Source organism: Brassica napus, chromosome C8 (genome assembly GCF_020379485.1).
Source record: "Brassica napus cultivar Da-Ae chromosome C8, Da-Ae, whole genome shotgun sequence".
NCBI lineage: Eukaryota > Viridiplantae > Streptophyta > Magnoliopsida > Brassicales > Brassicaceae > Brassica > Brassica napus.
Window position 1 is genome coordinate 2,015,412 of NC_063451.1, and position 16,305 is coordinate 2,031,716.

At 37.0% G+C, this 16,305-nt stretch overlaps 4 protein-coding genes and 2 non-coding genes across 7 annotated transcripts; 2 read left to right on the forward strand and 4 right to left on the reverse strand.

The window, feature by feature from the left end:
* Nucleotides 1-81: 81 nt before the first annotated feature.
* On the forward strand, nt 82-1,556 carry LOC125591420 (DNA-directed RNA polymerase III subunit RPC8-like). Of its 2 annotated transcripts, none has more exons than XM_048765630.1 (7): nt 82-316; nt 409-501; nt 595-682; nt 807-891; nt 976-1,039; nt 1,133-1,222; nt 1,344-1,556. In XM_048765630.1, the coding sequence occupies exons 1-7, from the start codon at nt 206-208 to the stop codon at nt 1,419-1,421; spliced, it is 609 nt and encodes a 202-aa protein (XP_048621587.1). In that variant the 5' UTR covers nt 82-205; the 3' UTR covers nt 1,422-1,556. The 2 variants fall into 2 exon arrangements, with proteins under 2 accessions (XP_048621587.1, XP_048621588.1); XM_048765631.1 differs by having other exon boundaries at nt 828-891.
* A 103-nt stretch (nt 1,557-1,659) lies between these two features.
* TRNAR-CCU lies at nt 1,660-1,732 on the reverse strand. The gene has a single exon. It is a non-coding gene; the product is annotated as a tRNA-Arg (tRNA).
* An 872-nt stretch (nt 1,733-2,604) lies between these two features.
* Nucleotides 2,605-4,448, forward strand: LOC125591418 (transcription factor RF2b-like). Its single transcript, XM_048765628.1, has 4 exons — nt 2,605-3,226; nt 3,398-3,530; nt 3,623-3,707; nt 3,868-4,448. Exons 1-4 carry the CDS (start codon nt 2,826-2,828, stop codon nt 4,203-4,205), a joined length of 957 nt encoding a protein of 318 aa, XP_048621585.1. The 5' UTR covers nt 2,605-2,825; the 3' UTR covers nt 4,206-4,448.
* A 116-nt stretch (nt 4,449-4,564) lies between these two features.
* TRNAG-GCC lies at nt 4,565-4,635 on the reverse strand. Its single transcript has one exon. It is a non-coding gene; the product is annotated as a tRNA-Gly (tRNA).
* A 99-nt stretch (nt 4,636-4,734) lies between these two features.
* Nucleotides 4,735-7,622, reverse strand: LOC125591417 (UDP-xylose transporter 3-like). Its single transcript, XM_048765627.1, has 8 exons — nt 7,455-7,622; nt 7,090-7,311; nt 6,607-6,791; nt 6,452-6,519; nt 6,188-6,320; nt 5,930-6,091; nt 5,571-5,843; nt 4,735-5,183 (listed from the first exon to the last, which is right to left on the reverse strand). Exons 2-8 carry the CDS (start codon nt 7,208-7,210, stop codon nt 5,052-5,054), a joined length of 1,074 nt encoding a protein of 357 aa, XP_048621584.1. The 5' UTR covers nt 7,211-7,311; nt 7,455-7,622; the 3' UTR covers nt 4,735-5,051.
* Nucleotides 7,623-10,754: 3,132 nt separating this feature from the next.
* Nucleotides 10,755-16,189, reverse strand: LOC125591413 (nardilysin-like). Its single transcript, XM_048765623.1, has 19 exons — nt 15,706-16,189; nt 15,541-15,616; nt 15,418-15,464; nt 15,203-15,315; nt 14,920-14,993; nt 14,708-14,803; nt 14,501-14,620; nt 14,139-14,372; nt 13,883-14,031; nt 13,585-13,741; nt 13,270-13,419; nt 12,808-13,187; nt 12,580-12,729; nt 12,277-12,459; nt 11,954-12,157; nt 11,739-11,842; nt 11,502-11,655; nt 11,284-11,405; nt 10,755-11,160 (listed from the first exon to the last, which is right to left on the reverse strand). Exons 1-19 carry the CDS (start codon nt 15,988-15,990, stop codon nt 10,917-10,919), a joined length of 3,042 nt encoding a protein of 1,013 aa, XP_048621580.1. The 5' UTR covers nt 15,991-16,189; the 3' UTR covers nt 10,755-10,916.
* Between the last annotated feature and the right edge of the window lie 116 nt (nt 16,190-16,305).

Genomic DNA, 16,305 nt, shown 5'->3' on the forward strand with positions numbered 1-16,305 from the left:
AAAAGTACTTTCACCTTATTGGGCCAAGCCCATTAAAAATTTTACTCACGTGCACAATTTACACTAGCACGTGGTCATCATCTTCTTCATTTTGTGATTCGTCGGCGGCCAGTTAAAATTAGGGTTTAGAAATAGACTCTCTAACACCAACAGCGTCCTGTGAATCTCTTTCGAATTAAAAGTTTTGAACGGTTTTGCAAAAAACATGTTCTGTCTTAGCGAGCTGGAAGATACAGTAAGAGTGCCACCGTCTGACCTTAACCTCCCCCTCGAAGTTGCCATTAAGAAAGCGCTTCAAAAGCTCTTCTTGGACAAGGTTTCATCTTTGTTTTTCTTCTTGTTATATATATATATATATATACACTCTCTAATCTTATGAAAGTGGATGCTTTTGATATTATTTTAAAGGTTTTGTCGATTGGCCTTTGCGTATCAATCTACGGCATTAAATCAATCGAAGGAGGGTTCGTCTTACCCGGTGATGGTGCTGCCACCTATAAGGTATATTATATATATATTCAAATTATGAAGATTTTGTATTTTAAAATCTTTCATCATGTTTTGATGTTAATACCTTTTTGTTCTTTCTTGTAGGTAGTTTTTAGAATTGTAGTGTTTCGTCCATTTGTTGGTGAGGTCATTGCTGCTAAGTTCAAAGAATCTGATTCCAATGGCTTGCGCTGTGAGTACTACTTAACATTTTTTACTATGAATATTGACTTATAAGTTAGCTTGTTATATGCTTTGATTATATTATTGGCTATTTTATTCATATACATAATAAAGATTCTCTATATGCCTTATAGTAACACTTGGATTCTTTGAAGATGTTTATGTGCCTGCTCCACTTATACCGACACCTAACCGCTGTGAGCCTGACCCTTACAATAGGTACTGAAAACAAATGTGTGTTTCTGCAGTTTGTGACTGTTATACTTAAGTTGATCACAAAGTAAAATGTTTTAACATTAACAGGAATCAGATGAGATGGGTGTGGAAATATGGAGATGACGAGTTTATCATCGACGATTCATGTCAGGTTAACTTCTTTTGCTTCCCAAGTTTCTCCTTCCATGTAAATTTTGAAATAGTATCTTTTTTTTTTTCATAACAATGGCGTTGTGAATAGCAGATCAAGTTTCGAGTTGAGAACATCAGCTATCCACCTGTTCCAACTGAGCGAGCAGAAGACGCAAAGCCTTTTGCTCCTATGGTGGTCACTGTAAGTTTATCATCCTCTGAACTCTGAAGCTATTCCACTTGATTATATAACAAAAGCTAGTTAATGTAAAGCCTCTTGAATCCTGCAGTAATATATATATATAATCTTGTGAAATGTGCAGGGGACTATAGATGACGATGGTTTGGGCCCTGTTTCTTGGTGGGAGGCTTGTGCCCCGATTAGTGATGCTGAAGATTGAGAGACCTGAGCAAGACTTCCATCTCCAAATTGAAGACTTTTAGAATTTTGTTTAGTTGGGAATGCCTAAGCCTTTTGTAGCAATGATACAGATTAGAAAAAAAAAAAAGAATAATAAAAAGAAAGTTTGATTGAATGTACAAAGGTTAAGACCCCAAAACTATTCAGCCGCAGAACCATCTCTCTTTCCTTTGACTTACAATTGCGGCCAATGGGGATTAAGCCAACACATTATAAAACGCGCCGGGTTGGAGTCGAACCTACGGCCTTCTGCTTAGGAAACAGACGCTCTATCCACTGAGCTACAGGCGCAACAAATCAGAATTTGATAGAGATGATTGGAGATTTTATTTACATATACAAAAGGCCAAAATTCTAAAAATCAGTCTAAGCTGAGCCTAGGCAGCAATTTGGTCTCATCCAAAACGATTTTCTTAAATTCTGATTTTTACTGATTTATACGATTCAAATCGGTTTAAATTGTTCTAAATCAGTTAAAGTCAGTTTAAATCGATCTAAATTAGTCAAAATATGTTCAATTAAGCAATAATGTTAGCATAAATCCACAAATTTGTTTAATTTATTTTGTTTGGTATATATAATTTTAATAATTCATCATAATAATATTATAATTAAATTCAAAAACTAGAATATCTCGTATAAATGCAAATATATATAAAATAAATTAATAATTTGTTAACGCCAAGACCTCGCCTTGACCCTGAATAATAGTCGCTAGTACTCCTTAAAACGTCTAGTTACTGCCTAGTAATTTCTTGAACATTGCAAAAAACAAATGAATTATATGAACTTTATTTTCAAGGATGGATTTAAAAACTCAGAAGTTATAATATAACTGTAATTACTTTTTATTCTTTCTTGGAGCCAATCTACCAAACTAAAAAGATATAGACATAAAAATATAATGTAGTAATTAAAATAGTATTGGAATTAATTTGATAACAAAAATGTAAATTTCTATAATTAAATATTCTTTTTAAAAAAAAGGAGGGAGACAAGATGTTGTGATGCTTCACGTGTTAATGTGACTTTTACTTTTCATCACTAATATTTTATAAACCGACCATTTTTTTTTTTTTTTTTGAACACATATAAAAAGTCTTCTTTTTTTTTGATCGATAAAAAAAGTCATAATTCATTTTATTTATAAAACTCAATGGCAATTTATAGAAAGTGAGCAAGCCGAGTTCCTACTATGTTCTGTCGTTTGATAGAGAGAGAGAGAGAAAGCTTCATCTCCAATCTCCATCATTATCTCCTTCCTCTCTCCTCCTCCTCTTCTTCGTAACACACATTGACTCTCAAAAAGTCTCCCCATAACACATCAAACCAGAGAATTTCACTCACACCATTTCCTTCCTCAGATTCAAAAATCAACAACCCGATGGACAAACCGGATCCTCCACCGAATCCAAATGCGGATCCCGTCCCCTCCTCCTTCCACCGCCGATCTCGCTCCGACGACATGTCGATGTTCATGTTCACGGATCCGCTCTCCTCCGCAGCTCCGCCTTCTTCCGACGACCTTCCCTCCGACGACGATCTCTTCTCCTCCTTCATCGACGTCGACAGCCTCTCCTCGAATCCGGATCCCCCGATCTCCTTCCCAGATCCCTCCCCCGCCGTTCCTCCGTCGTCCTCGTCTCGACCTCGCCACCGTCACAGCAACTCCGTCGACGCGGGATGCGCGATGTACGCCGGGGACGAGATCATGGACGCGAAGAAAGCCATGCCTCCCGAAAAGCTCTCCGAGCTCTGGAGCATCGATCCCAAACGCGCCAAAAGGTTTTTTGATTTATTATTAATCTCTCTGATTTGAAAATCAATGAGAGAGCTCAAGCAAGAAACAGTCATTGTAAAAAAAGTTTTTTTTTTTTTTTTGGTTGAATTAATTTAACATTAAAAAAAAAAAAAAATCAATGAGGATTTTCAAAAATTGTGTAATTTGATTTGCAGGATCTTGGCGAATCGACAATCTGCAGCGCGTTCGAAGGAGAGGAAAGCAAGATACATTCAGGAGCTTGAGCGTAGAGTTCAATCTCTTCAAACTGAAGCCACCACTCTCTCTGCTCAGCTCACTCTCTTCCAGGTTTGCTCTGTTTCAATTAGTAGCGGTCTTTGCTCTGTTTTCAACGGTGAGTTTAGGAGTTTTTTAATTCAATGTTTGTTTTGATTTATCAGAGAGATACAAATGGACTTGCTAACGAGAACACAGAGCTGAAAATGAGATTACAAGCAATGGAGCAACAAGCTCACCTTCGTAATGGTAATAGCAAAAGTCTCTATTTTTCATATGATGCATTTGTAAAATGTAAACAAAAGGTTTTCTTTTTTTTTTTGTTGAATTAATTTAACATTCAATTCAAAAAAATTGTATTCATTTTGGTGTCTGTGATCTTTAGTCTCTTGCTTTTGGTTTTTGTTAGCTTTAAACGAAGCATTGAGGAAAGAAGTGGAGAGGATGAAGATGGAAACTGGAGAGATATCTGGAAATTCAGATTCTTTCGATATGGGGATGCAGCAGGTTCAGTATTCCCCTTCCACGTTCATGGCGATTCCACCGTATCATCATGGCTCAATCAACAACGGCCAAGATATGCAGCAGATGCGAGGATTCAATCAAATGTCGAATTCTCAGAGCGTATCCGAGTTTCTGCAGAACGGGAGATTGCAAGTGCTAGAGATAAGTAGCAATAATAGCTCAGGCTTGGTTAAATCTGAAGGACCTTCGCTCTCTGGTAGTGAGAGTAGCTCTGCTTATTGACAAAAGACCTTGGGGGGGGGGGATGAGAATACATGTGTTATAGGCTTTTAGATTCATTTGATTTGATTCACTTTTCGATTATTTACCAATTCTTTATTTATGGAAGTGCCAAAGGCTTTAAATTGTGTTGGTTTTTGTGTTGTTGAATTCGTTGTTGTTGTGAGTTTCATCGATTTGCTACTCTCATTGTTTGTTTGTTCATCAAGGAACATGGAGATTCTTAATAAAAGTTCGTTGGTTGCACATTTTTAAGTGAAAATCGAAGGGAAATGAAAAAAAGAAAGAGCTCAGGATGGTGGAAATATCATCTTGAAATCAGACCCAACCTTCGCTAAACCATATTTCTTCACAGCTCAGAATGCACCAGCCGGGAATCGAACCCGGGTCTGTACCGTGGCAGGGTACTATTCTACCACTAGACCACTGGTGCTTCGTTGTTTATCATTCTCTGTACTTCCTGAAATTAAATACTGAAACTTGTTTCCCTCTTATTCTCTGCTACATTGAATGAGAAATAGAAAACAGTTGGTAAGGAGAATTGAGTAGCTTATATATACAAATCAAATACATGTGTCCAGAGTGTATGAACATAGCCACAACTTTGGAATACAGTTGTATCACTCGATCCAAAGTATAATAAAATTGGATTATCAAAGCTGTGTTCCCCCTCACTCCCTACCTTCTTCCAATTTCCATTGCAATGTGGAAAGCTGTTGATTTTTCAGTCTCTCCTACTTCTCTACTATGCCAAAAAAGAGAAGAAACAAACAAAAGGAATTTTCAAAGTTCTTTTTTTCTTCCTTCTAAAAGATCTGATACAAAAAGAAGTATAGCAAACGTTCAGCTTTAGGCTTGAAAATCTTTATTTGAGTTCCATACAGGAGCCGCCGTCTTTTGCACCCCACCAGCACCACCATCTGATAACACTCCGCTTCCATTTTCAACTGCTATTAGCGGATCCTTTTCACTCTCTTTCATCTGCCAATCCCAGGAAGTAACATCAGTTTCTTAATTTCTTGTACACGAATATGACATTACAGAAAATCAGCATAGACCTATTTATAAATAGACTTTTACCAACCAAAACAACCCCCCTATGATACGATACCAATGCTTTTCTGATATCATCTAATTATTTATCTTCTTGTACCCTGACTTAGCAATTAGACTAATATAACTTTTCCCTTTTCTATACAGTAAAATCTTATGGAGAAAAGGGCTTCTTCTGTTTAAATCATACGAGAGAAGTACGTGTGACTCTTATTTGATATGTACCAGGGATCAATTTACTGGAGTCCCAGCACTCACTAGTATTTAAGCTATATATAGCCAAACAGAAAGATATTAGGTAGAGGAAATATATACCTGAGGCAATTGGGTTGATGTTTCACTTGCCTTCTGCTGAGTTTCAACCGAGCAGAAATAGGAATAAACCACCATTCCAATCACTGCCACCATAATACCAAGAATGTTGCGCCAGTTGAATGGGTCCTTCAGCAACACATATCCAAATGCTAGAACCAGGCATGTTTTCAGATGTCCAAGAACCTGATATGTGACCGGAGACGTTTTCCCAATGACAAGAAAGGTGCTGAAGTTTACAGAGACTGATATGAGGCAGGACAGGACGATGAAGAACTGCAGTAAACAAAGAAGCACGTGTAAATATATGTCACAAGGAAGCTAGAAGACTTGGGTAGAATCCCTGGCAGAGTGACTCTTACCACAACTTGAGAAGTGTACTTGAAAGCAAACACATTCTGGTTAGTTAGGAGCCCATCTAGAAAAGGGCCAGTGACGAAAAGTGTAATTGCTTGATAAGGGCAAGACTGATAAAGAAGTTGCGTGGATGAAACTTTGAACTTCTTCTGGATGGTATTTGTCATCTGTGTACAGTTGGTTAAGAGAACACCATCGAATTGGCATAAGATCAAATATAAAGACAGGTCGAAAAACAAAGCAATGAGGAAAGAAAAGGATACAATTTGAGCAACGCAAGTAGTGATAACAGCGAGCAGAGACAAGACAGAACCCAGCATATTAAGCTGAAGATCTGTGACGGTCGCAATCCCAACACCAAGGAGAAGGATGGTTAACGAAAACTGAATCTTTCGACTGCAAAACAAAAAGAAGTTAAAATAGTTAACAAGAAACGCATAAGAAAAGATAGATGATGTCATATAAAATATCCGCCAACTTAAGAATCACTCAAGTGTAACAGAAACTGTACAACTTTGAGTGCTAACCTGAACTTTTTCCTGAAGAAAAGAGTCTCCAAGAGAACAGTACAGGGGATGATTGCTAGTTTCGTCATCTAATATCAACAGAAGAAAAGATGGGTTTAAGAAAACACAGGCCGAAACGATATCATCATGTAGCAGCTGGAATGACAAATCAATACCTGGTAAAAACCAACGGAATTAAATCCTAAGCTGAGGTTCAATAGTCCTATGGATATCCCATTCAATATCCCAAATCCCATCACAGCTCGTGGATCAAAAGGCTTGTGCTCAAACATCTTCATCCATAGTGCCACATGAAGGGAACAAAACGTGACCAGAAGATGCCAACTTGTCAAAGTAGTCGCTGTAATTACAAAAAAAAAAAATAACAAAAGCAAGTTCAGATAGCTTATGAGATCAATAGCATATAATGCAGTTATGATCAATTGCCCCTGAATCTGCCACCCAGCAACAAAACAATCGTCTCCCAGAGTAAAAAAAGTACACACAAACATCTTTTCTTTCTTAAAACATATACAATCATCAAATCAAGTCTCGTTATGGAACCATAAGGGGAAAGAAAAGAGATAACAATTCCAAACATAGTATAAAGTAAAACGATCTCTAACCTATCATTCATCTCAGAGTTGAATAAGGTTTACCGAAGGTGAAGCCAAGGGTGCTAATAAGCGCCTTGTTACAGATCACGATCGACACAGACGATACAACGGATAAACTCAAAGCGCCGATTGTTCCCAGCTGGAACCTCTGGCCCTCGCTCATCTTCTCTCTCCTAATTTTTTTTTTTTTTTATATCTCTCTCTCTCTCGCTTCAAATCACGATCTACGATGATCTACCTAAATGCGAGAGGGTCGAAGCTCAACTGCAGCAAAAAAACGGAGAAACATAAAGTCGTTAGATCTGCCGTTATGAGAGAGATAGAGAGATCAGAAAATTAGTTAGAACGGAATTTGAGGAGACGCGAAATGAAACAAGGAGGAGATAAGAGGGAGAGGGGAAACTCACGAGAAGAGATTCAGAATCTGTGTATAATAGAGAGATTCCTATTTTTTCGAAATCTGATGGTGGTCTGCACTCACCACCACCGTTCGTTCACAGGAAAAAAATAGTAAGAGAGAGAGAGAGAGATAGTTTCGCTTCCTACGTTGATACTTATAGGGCCCCACCAGAAATTAACCGCGGGTTAAATCAAGGTGTGCTTCTCTTTTAACAGCATCTTTATTCCAATAATCCCTAAGTGGGTTCTTAGTTATTAAAATTAAGTTAAGGAATTATGTTAAGAAACAATTAAAATTAGTCATTCATCGGTAGTTTCTTAAGTTAAAGGGTTTTTAAGAAAAAATTATTAAACCTACACACAATGTGATCGTGATACATACATAATCTCGTGATACAACTATGAAACAATAATACAATGTGTGTCTCTGGTGACTATGAAACAATAATACAACACATGACTATGAAACAATAATACAATGTGTGTCTCTCGTGATACAAAAATACAAGACACACATACTCGACACATACAAGACATATGTAGACCTTCTACAACTACAATGGAAACATTATATGTATATGAAAGAGCATCAATATAATGAAGTCATGGTCATCAGGATGACAGCTGCATCCAATCAAAAGAATGAAACATATAGAAGAACTCAAAATTAGACTATCATTGAATTTACCTACACCATGCTAGTAACTACAGCTAAAGATACAACTCCATTCAATTACAACTAACTCAGCTTAAGTTAAAGGAGTGAAAACTCACAGAATAATCGGAACAGAAGACTGCAGACAGTAGATGGAGTTCTTCAAACTTCAGGGCATTGTGCAAGACCGCAAACTGCCGTGCAACAGCAGCAACCTGGACAACATGAATTTTTAACTCCAACTTAAGCACGGAAGCTTTGGTAATCATTGCAAAAAACAAAAGAAAATAGTCAAGTAAGTGGACTCACCACCAAAGACAATTCAAAGAAACGTTCAATATTCATGCTCTCGCTGGAAAGCTTGCTAACCAATAGCTGCAGAATCTTTATAGCAACCTCCATAGCATGTGAGCCTGAATAACATTCAACACATTAGTTAAAATTATTCTCAAATCCATCTAGCCTCAGCACACGGCACATTTTCTTTGACACCGGTTATATATAACCAACCCCCCATCAGGAACTTCTTACTAACAACAAAAAGCATTCACTACTATCTAATGTGCATTATATAAACCGTGAAACAATGCAAAGCAAAGGAACAAAGAAGTTACCATCAGGTAGATCAGACATCTGGGGAGCTATCACTCTCAAGCCTCCAGAGTTTATCAAAGCCATGACACCAGCTTCACAAGCCGTGGACACCAAATACAAAAGCTTGTAGCGTTCTCCGAGAATGTTAGTCGCTGGTCTAAAATTTCCAAAATCCAAAGTCTTAAACTTTAAAGAAGCCACACTATGCAAAAGCTAGAAAGACGCATAAGCTATCACATGCTAAAGAATGAGGCGATCTAACATACCTTTCGACATGATTTCGAGAATAAGGGGAATCCAGGAGACCATCTCAACTGAAGAAGCTATCTCAGGGACACGGCAGAACGCAGCAAGAACTGTAACAGGCAGCCGCAGATACACATCATGATTCTCACCTCCATCACCACTACCTGCAATCAAAAATACTCGAACAATCAAACTTCAGAGAGCAACAAATGCTTTCTATAGAGCTACAGATTACTCTTTCTACAAATTCTCGACTTACTTTCAAAAGCTTAAGGCAATCATCAAGAGACAGAGATTGTTCGTCCTGCGGTTCCGCCATATGAGAGGAGAGAAACGTCGAGAAAGAAAGAAGCAACACGACACCGCTCTTCTCTCCAATTATTTTGCGACACGTGGCTCATAAGAGTTCTGCCTTCACGACCTTAACTAAGAGACGCCTCTTCAGTTAATAGCTATTTTTCTTTTATTTTTAAACCTAATTAACCTAAGATCCTATGCTAAGACCATCTCCAGCCCACCCCTATTTCTATCTCTATATTTTCTTCTAAAATAGAATTTCTCTATTATAGAAGTGAAAATACTCCAATGCCTCTATAATAGAGTTTCTCTATTTAGAGTAGAAAATATAGAGATATGATATTTCTACCTCTAAATATAGAGGCAAAAAGTAACTTTCATCTATATTTTCCTCTAAAATAGAGGAACTCTATTATAAAGGCATACATTGGAGCATTTTCACCTCTATAATAGAGATCTCTATTTTAGAGGAAAATATAAAGGTGTACATTGGAGATGCTCTAAGAGACAGGAATAAACATGCTCTGAAGTGTCAGGGCAAGTACATTTGTTGTTTTACTTTATTTTTTAAAAAAATTAATTTTTATATTTGTAATTTTTTGTAAAGATATTTGTGTTTTTTTGTAATCATATTTGTATTAACTTTTTTAATTATTATTAGTAAGAGGTTTTGATAATTTGATTGAATTTGTAATGTTGGATAACTATACATGTGCTATAGTCATTTCATATTTATTTTGTAATTTATTCGTAAACAGTTATTAATGATTTTTTTTTTAAAAATAACAAAGTATAGCTACAATTTTTTTTAATATCCCCATAGTAATTAAATAAATAAAATTATATGTTTTTCATTGAGTTTTCATTATTTGATTTCATATATAATTATAATAATGTTATAATTACACATAATAATTTGTCATGAAAAATATGAGTTCGATATAAATGCATAAATATACTTAAACCAATTTGTTGTGATATAGATCATAGTTTAAGTTGATAGAATATATATTTTCCAACATTTTGGTTGCTGTCTGTGTGGTCATAAAAATATGAATTTAGTTGTTATGGAACTTCCTTCTTGTTGCCGTGTTATTTAAAGTAACATTAAGCAGTTATAATTATTATATGCACATATAAGCAGTTAAGCTTCAGTATTTTTTTAAAGTTGGACTCAACTATTATCAACCAGACATGTTTCTATCAACTATTATCAACCAGACATTTTCCTAATTTAATAGTATTGATTTTAGAACTGTGTTTGAGAATTTTCTATTATAAGATAATAACGATTTTTATGACGAAAAAAAATTATGACGTGTATCATACTTATATTTTATTAATTAAAAATCTTTGCTATATAATTAATAACACTTTTATTTAAAAGTTTAAATATATTCTTAATTTTTGGAGTTAATATTAAAAAACAGAAAAAAGTTATAAGATCAAATTCATCAAAAAATGTCACTAGCTGGTCTGCTTGTATAGATTTTGAGCTCAACCAACCGACAAAGCATAATTTAAATGCATATCCTTTAATCATAACATAAAAAAGCGACATTTTGGTGTGTTTTCTCCAAACGTGCATCAGTTGGGTGTAATAAATGGAGTTAAATGAAAATACCAGAGATAAAAAAAATAGACGAAGCAAAGCTCTTTTGTAGTGTTGTTTGTGTCACTAACAGAGACTTGGGTAAAACTTTGAAGTTGACTTGAAAGCCACAGCGTCTGCGATGACCTGCACCGACTTGGGATCTGTCTGAGTTTCCTTCATATTGGTGTCGCATCCCCACACCCTCACCGCAAGCCTACGTGATTTGGGCGATGATTCTTTGAAATAGGTTTTGTACCATTTCATCACATCTTTCTTCTCTATGCTTCTTAGTTCTTCTGCCTCTTTCTGGGAGTAATCAAACATGTACCTGTGCGAGAGAGAGAGAGTTTGCTATTTTGTCAGTGACAGATATGGAATCAAGCAACACACTGAACTTTTATATATGAAGCTACAAATCTGATCCTTCAAACCCTTGGAGATCCCCTATTACCTTTGGTCAACAATCTGACTCCATAGCTCATTTGTCTCGGACAAGAGAGATGGATCCTTTTCCAGCAATCTACCAATCAGACCGCTTCGATAATCTTCAAAGGACTCTTCATCCAACTGTTCCTGCAATTAAAACCCAAGTAACGTTTGACGAATGAGATAGAGAACGGAAAAAGCTTTAACAAAGCTTAATATCAGCCTTTGTTATTACAAACTTACCAGCATGCCTTCAATGTCCTTTATGAAATTGTCGATTCTCCCGAGCAAATGAACTGGACCGTACTTGGAAGATTGAACACAGAAACAGAAACCGTGGACACGGTAAGTTAAGCGAGGGCCACACTCAACAACATAACCAAGCTGCTCCTTTGTCCTATAACCAAAATCCATACATATGACTATCCATAAATACTATTTGATCTATAAAACAAACTGGATAGACATGTGATAACTAACCTCAACTGATTGAACAATGGCTCTTCTATGATTTCACTAAAGAGATCCAGCACAGCTTTCATTCTTGTTGACTTAGCTTCCTCAGGCTCGATTTGATAGTAAAGCTGCAAAACAGGATTCATGTTCAAATTCATAACCATGACTATCTCCGAGAAACCTACTATAGCTTCTACTTAGCTGGCTCTCATCACAAGAACAGTCAGTTTTCTTTTTACCTCGACTACTGAGTTTGTTTCAGATTTGTTCTTCACATTGACATCTCTCACAAGCTTGGCACTCAGAGGGAAGCACGTTATCTGCTCTCCATGTCTGGATTTGACTGGGAGCGGTTCAACTGTCAAACTGTTTTTGAATATGTTGGATATGTTTACTGCTTCGTCTTCCGACAAATTACCATGGCACAGAGCCTCAATAAATATCTGCAAACATAACAGAAGTTTTATCTAACCTTTGCTCGATTTAAACAAAACCAGAGACAAGTAGTCGAGTGTTAAGTAAAAGGGAAATCACATTAACTGTGGCTGATGCAGAATGTTACCTGAGAGCGGACTTCAGGAATAAAGCTGTTGAGATCAGTGAGAGACAAATCATTTAGTACAGACAGCTTCTCGTCGCTGTCATAGATTCGTTTACACAAGAGTTGCAGTCTCAAGTATGTGGAATGGTTCAAAGGCTTCATATTAGTATTTCTCAGCCCTCTCTCCATGTTTTCTTTGATAACCTGCCAGGTTAGATAGTATCCGCGGATCAATAGCGAACGAGACGAGATTGATACGAAAAAACAAGTTCAAGACTGAATGAGAATAAAGAGTAACAGTTAATACATGCGAATTTCGCATACCTTAAATCGGTCCAGGCTTGGCATGAAGGATTTGGCTATGGCTAATATTTTTGATAAGAGAGCTGGAATTTTTTCGTTAAACCCAAACACTTTAAGCTCTAGTTTATCACCATACATAGATAAAGAAGTTTCAAGTTTTGCTATACTGGCCTGCAAAGATAATCAGATATTCATGTCAATTAAAAAAAAAAACATCTAAAAAGATTTTTCCGAAAGGTAGTTACTTGCCTGGTATATGATCTCATTTAGCTCGTCTTTCAGAAGGTTGATAAATAGTTCCGTCAAAAGGCAGTTCTTCACACTGCCATATGCCCCCTTTAAATTTATGCGGAAGTATGTATTTGCACGGGGAACCTTGAACGTTTCGTCAAGTTTGTACCAAAACTTCATTAACGGTTCATCAATTATACATTTAGGGGGAGACTGGCTTTTGAGATCCCCATCAGAACTAGTAGCTCGGATGGAAAAATCAGAAGGGATGAATTGGTTTTCTGAAGGGAGATGTAAAGAGTTATCTACTTCTGAAGGATTGATCCATGTTTCCATCAACACCAAAGGAACATCTTCTACTATGTAATGAGAACCGAACCAAGGCTCAGTTTGGAACTCTGAAACAAGGAAGTTTTCAAGAGTAAGATAGTGAGAAATATGCAATCCAAAAGTTAAATACTCAACAAATTTCTAAAGTACCTTCTGACTTGATGGATTTTGAAACAACATCAATTCTCATGTTTTTTGGTGTGAAGAAACCCATTAGATCTGCTATCATTTTTGAATCCCATGTCCGGTATACATAATCACCATAAATAATGTGCTCTACCGGATAAGCAAGCATATTCTCTGCACAATAACAGTTTCAGTGGTTACTTAAAAAAACATGATGATTTACATACATTAACACATGATAAATTCTGAACATATTTAGGCTTTACATGCCAACATGATAAGCTAACCACTGTTACTGCCTTAAAAGAACTAGACGAATGAGACCATGTAAGTACAAACCTGAAAGTTCAGCAGCATAATCATCTGCAGCCTGCTCCTCAGCATATCTAAAGTCCATGTTCCCAATATCTTGGAGTTCCTTGAATATCCATTCTTGTGGTGACGCATCACGCAGTAACTTGAGATATTGATAGGTGTAAGCAATGATGTCATAAATCTGTTTTATAGTAGTCACAAGGTCCAATGAGTAACGTAACAAAATAAAAATGGAAAAGAACAACAGTATATAAAGCTATATACAGTTCAAAAACGATTGAAAATCCCCTGCCTTGAGCTTAGTTAAAATATAACCATTTACCTTCTCTAAACCAGAGTCAGTGAGATGTATAGACATTCCGAAAACATAGGCCAAAGACGAGCGGTTAATTCCATCATCTCCAACACCAGCAGACAGCGAGGTTGCCCAGCCCTTACCTTTAAGGAATGATAGAAGACTTCCTTTGCCCTCTAAAAAGATCATTGTATAAATAATATTCGTCAGTATGCAGTTTACATGCACAAGCACGCTTTAAGAAAACAACATAGAAACGATAAAAATGGATGTGATTCCTCACCATGTCCTAATAGATGTGCTAGATAGTCCTCCGGCTTCTTCACATAGGCATGGCGAAGAGGAGGGAGAGTCCATGTCAAATCAAGAGTATGAACATCTTTAACCGCTTCTAGGCGATATAATTTACCGCCTTCCCAAATAGGACCTTTTGCCTCCAGTGTTGGCATAATTTTGGATCCGTTTTTAACATCGCCAAAGAGTTCTACGACCCAGCTTTCAAGTGTATCGAGAGATTCTGCAAGATTTTATACGTAACCATAAAATTACAATAAACTCAGATAGCAACAAAGGCCATTATTATGAGTTTAATTAACGTTTTTCCAAGAATTAGAGCCAAACGCATCATAAACCTAAAGAAAATACCTCCTCCAATGACAACGAGTTTCATCAATCCACCGTGGTAATATTCCTTGTATAGTTTCATGATGCATTCCCGTAGATCAACCCCATTTTCCATTGCACCACTCAAACTCTTCTTGTTACCTTACAGAGCACAGAAAGGACATTAACATTAACTTATTTCATGAATATCTTAAGTGTGGCAAGAGAGGTACACCGACAAGTCCTTACCCCATGAGAACCTATTAAAAGGATGACCCTTTGCAGACGTATAGCACTGTAATTGTTGCAGACGGCATGCATCATTTTGGAGGGCCTGGTTAAATTCTACAAGTTTGGATCATGTTAGCTATATAAGAGGTCAATTTTCTTGAATGTTGATTAAAGATGAATTTTTCGTAATTTCTAAACAAAGGACTACGGTTATGATTAACATGCAATACCTGAATCAACAGCAAGGACTTCTCGTTCCATGGCTTCAGTCTTCATGAGCGGTGCAACAAAAAACTGAGAGAACCTATTAACAAGAAGACAAACTAAGGTCAAATAAGTGTTCCAAAGAACAAAAAAAAAAACAAAACGGAAAGATTAAACCTAACAGCAATTTCAAATACCGCCTATGGAAAATCTTCTACAGCAAATGATTTAGGTAAAAATGCAGGTGACACATGTTAAGGAGACAATTGACGTTTAAGGAACAAGAAAAAAACAAATAGAACTATGCACCTTTTCAAGGCGCCTTGAAGGAACTCTCTCTTGACTTCAAAGTGATAGCAAGTATGCTCCATTTCGGTGTACGCATTAGAGGATCCTCCATGCTTAGACAAGTAACTATCATACTACAAGCCAAAACAAAGTCAAACCCAGAAGATACATTATTCAAACAAAACAAAATCTGTACTAAACATTGAAAAGATCCAATCATCATCCATTGTGCTTACTTCATTCTCATCGGGGAACTCGGAGCTACCCATAAAAAGCATGTGCTCTGCACAAAACGTTAAACATGAGAGTGATTCAAAAAGTCAAACTGTAGTAACAAACTCATCGAAAGATGAACATACCAAGAAAGTGAGCAAGGCCTTGCGCTTCCGGAGGATCCAAGAAGCTACCCATTGCAACACACATAGCTGCAGCTGCCTGAAACGTCACAGCACAACACAAACGAGTTTAAAATCAAATTTGTTAAAAGAGTTAGAAAGCAGGTGATGTATCTTAAATCGAAATACCTTTTTGGTCTGTTGATCTCCTTTCCCTTCTACTTCATCATCATCCTCATCATCTCCTTCCTCATCATCTTCATAGCTTCCGTCACTATCTTCTTCTTCTTCTTCTCCGTCCTCATCATCTTCATCGATCTGATCAGCCGCGTATCCTTCGGGGTAAATGTCTGGATCGTGAATGAGCAGAGCAGACAATCCGTTCTCCAATTCAATCACTCTGTACAACCTCCGATCGTTGGGCGACTTCACCACTACATTGTCCAAGGTCGAAACGGCTTTCGTCTCAGGCATCCTTCTCGTTCTGAGAAGATAGCGCGACTCGTGAAGAAGCTGAGGGTATCCGAATCTCCTTCTTAGGTCTTGCTTCTGCTGCTTGTACGCAATGTATCACGATTCCGCCGCTATTGCCCCTCTCCTGAATTTTCGTTTATTTTATTAAAAATAAAAAGGAAAAAATCACTAAAACGCAAAATCAAAACTGCAATGTCTTGCCGTTAGTTCCGTAGATATTTGACATGTAAGCCGTTTCATGCTACAGAAACGACACGCACTGCTGCTTTAAGGAACGAAAACATCAAGAAAGATAGATCTCATGCATTCAAGCTA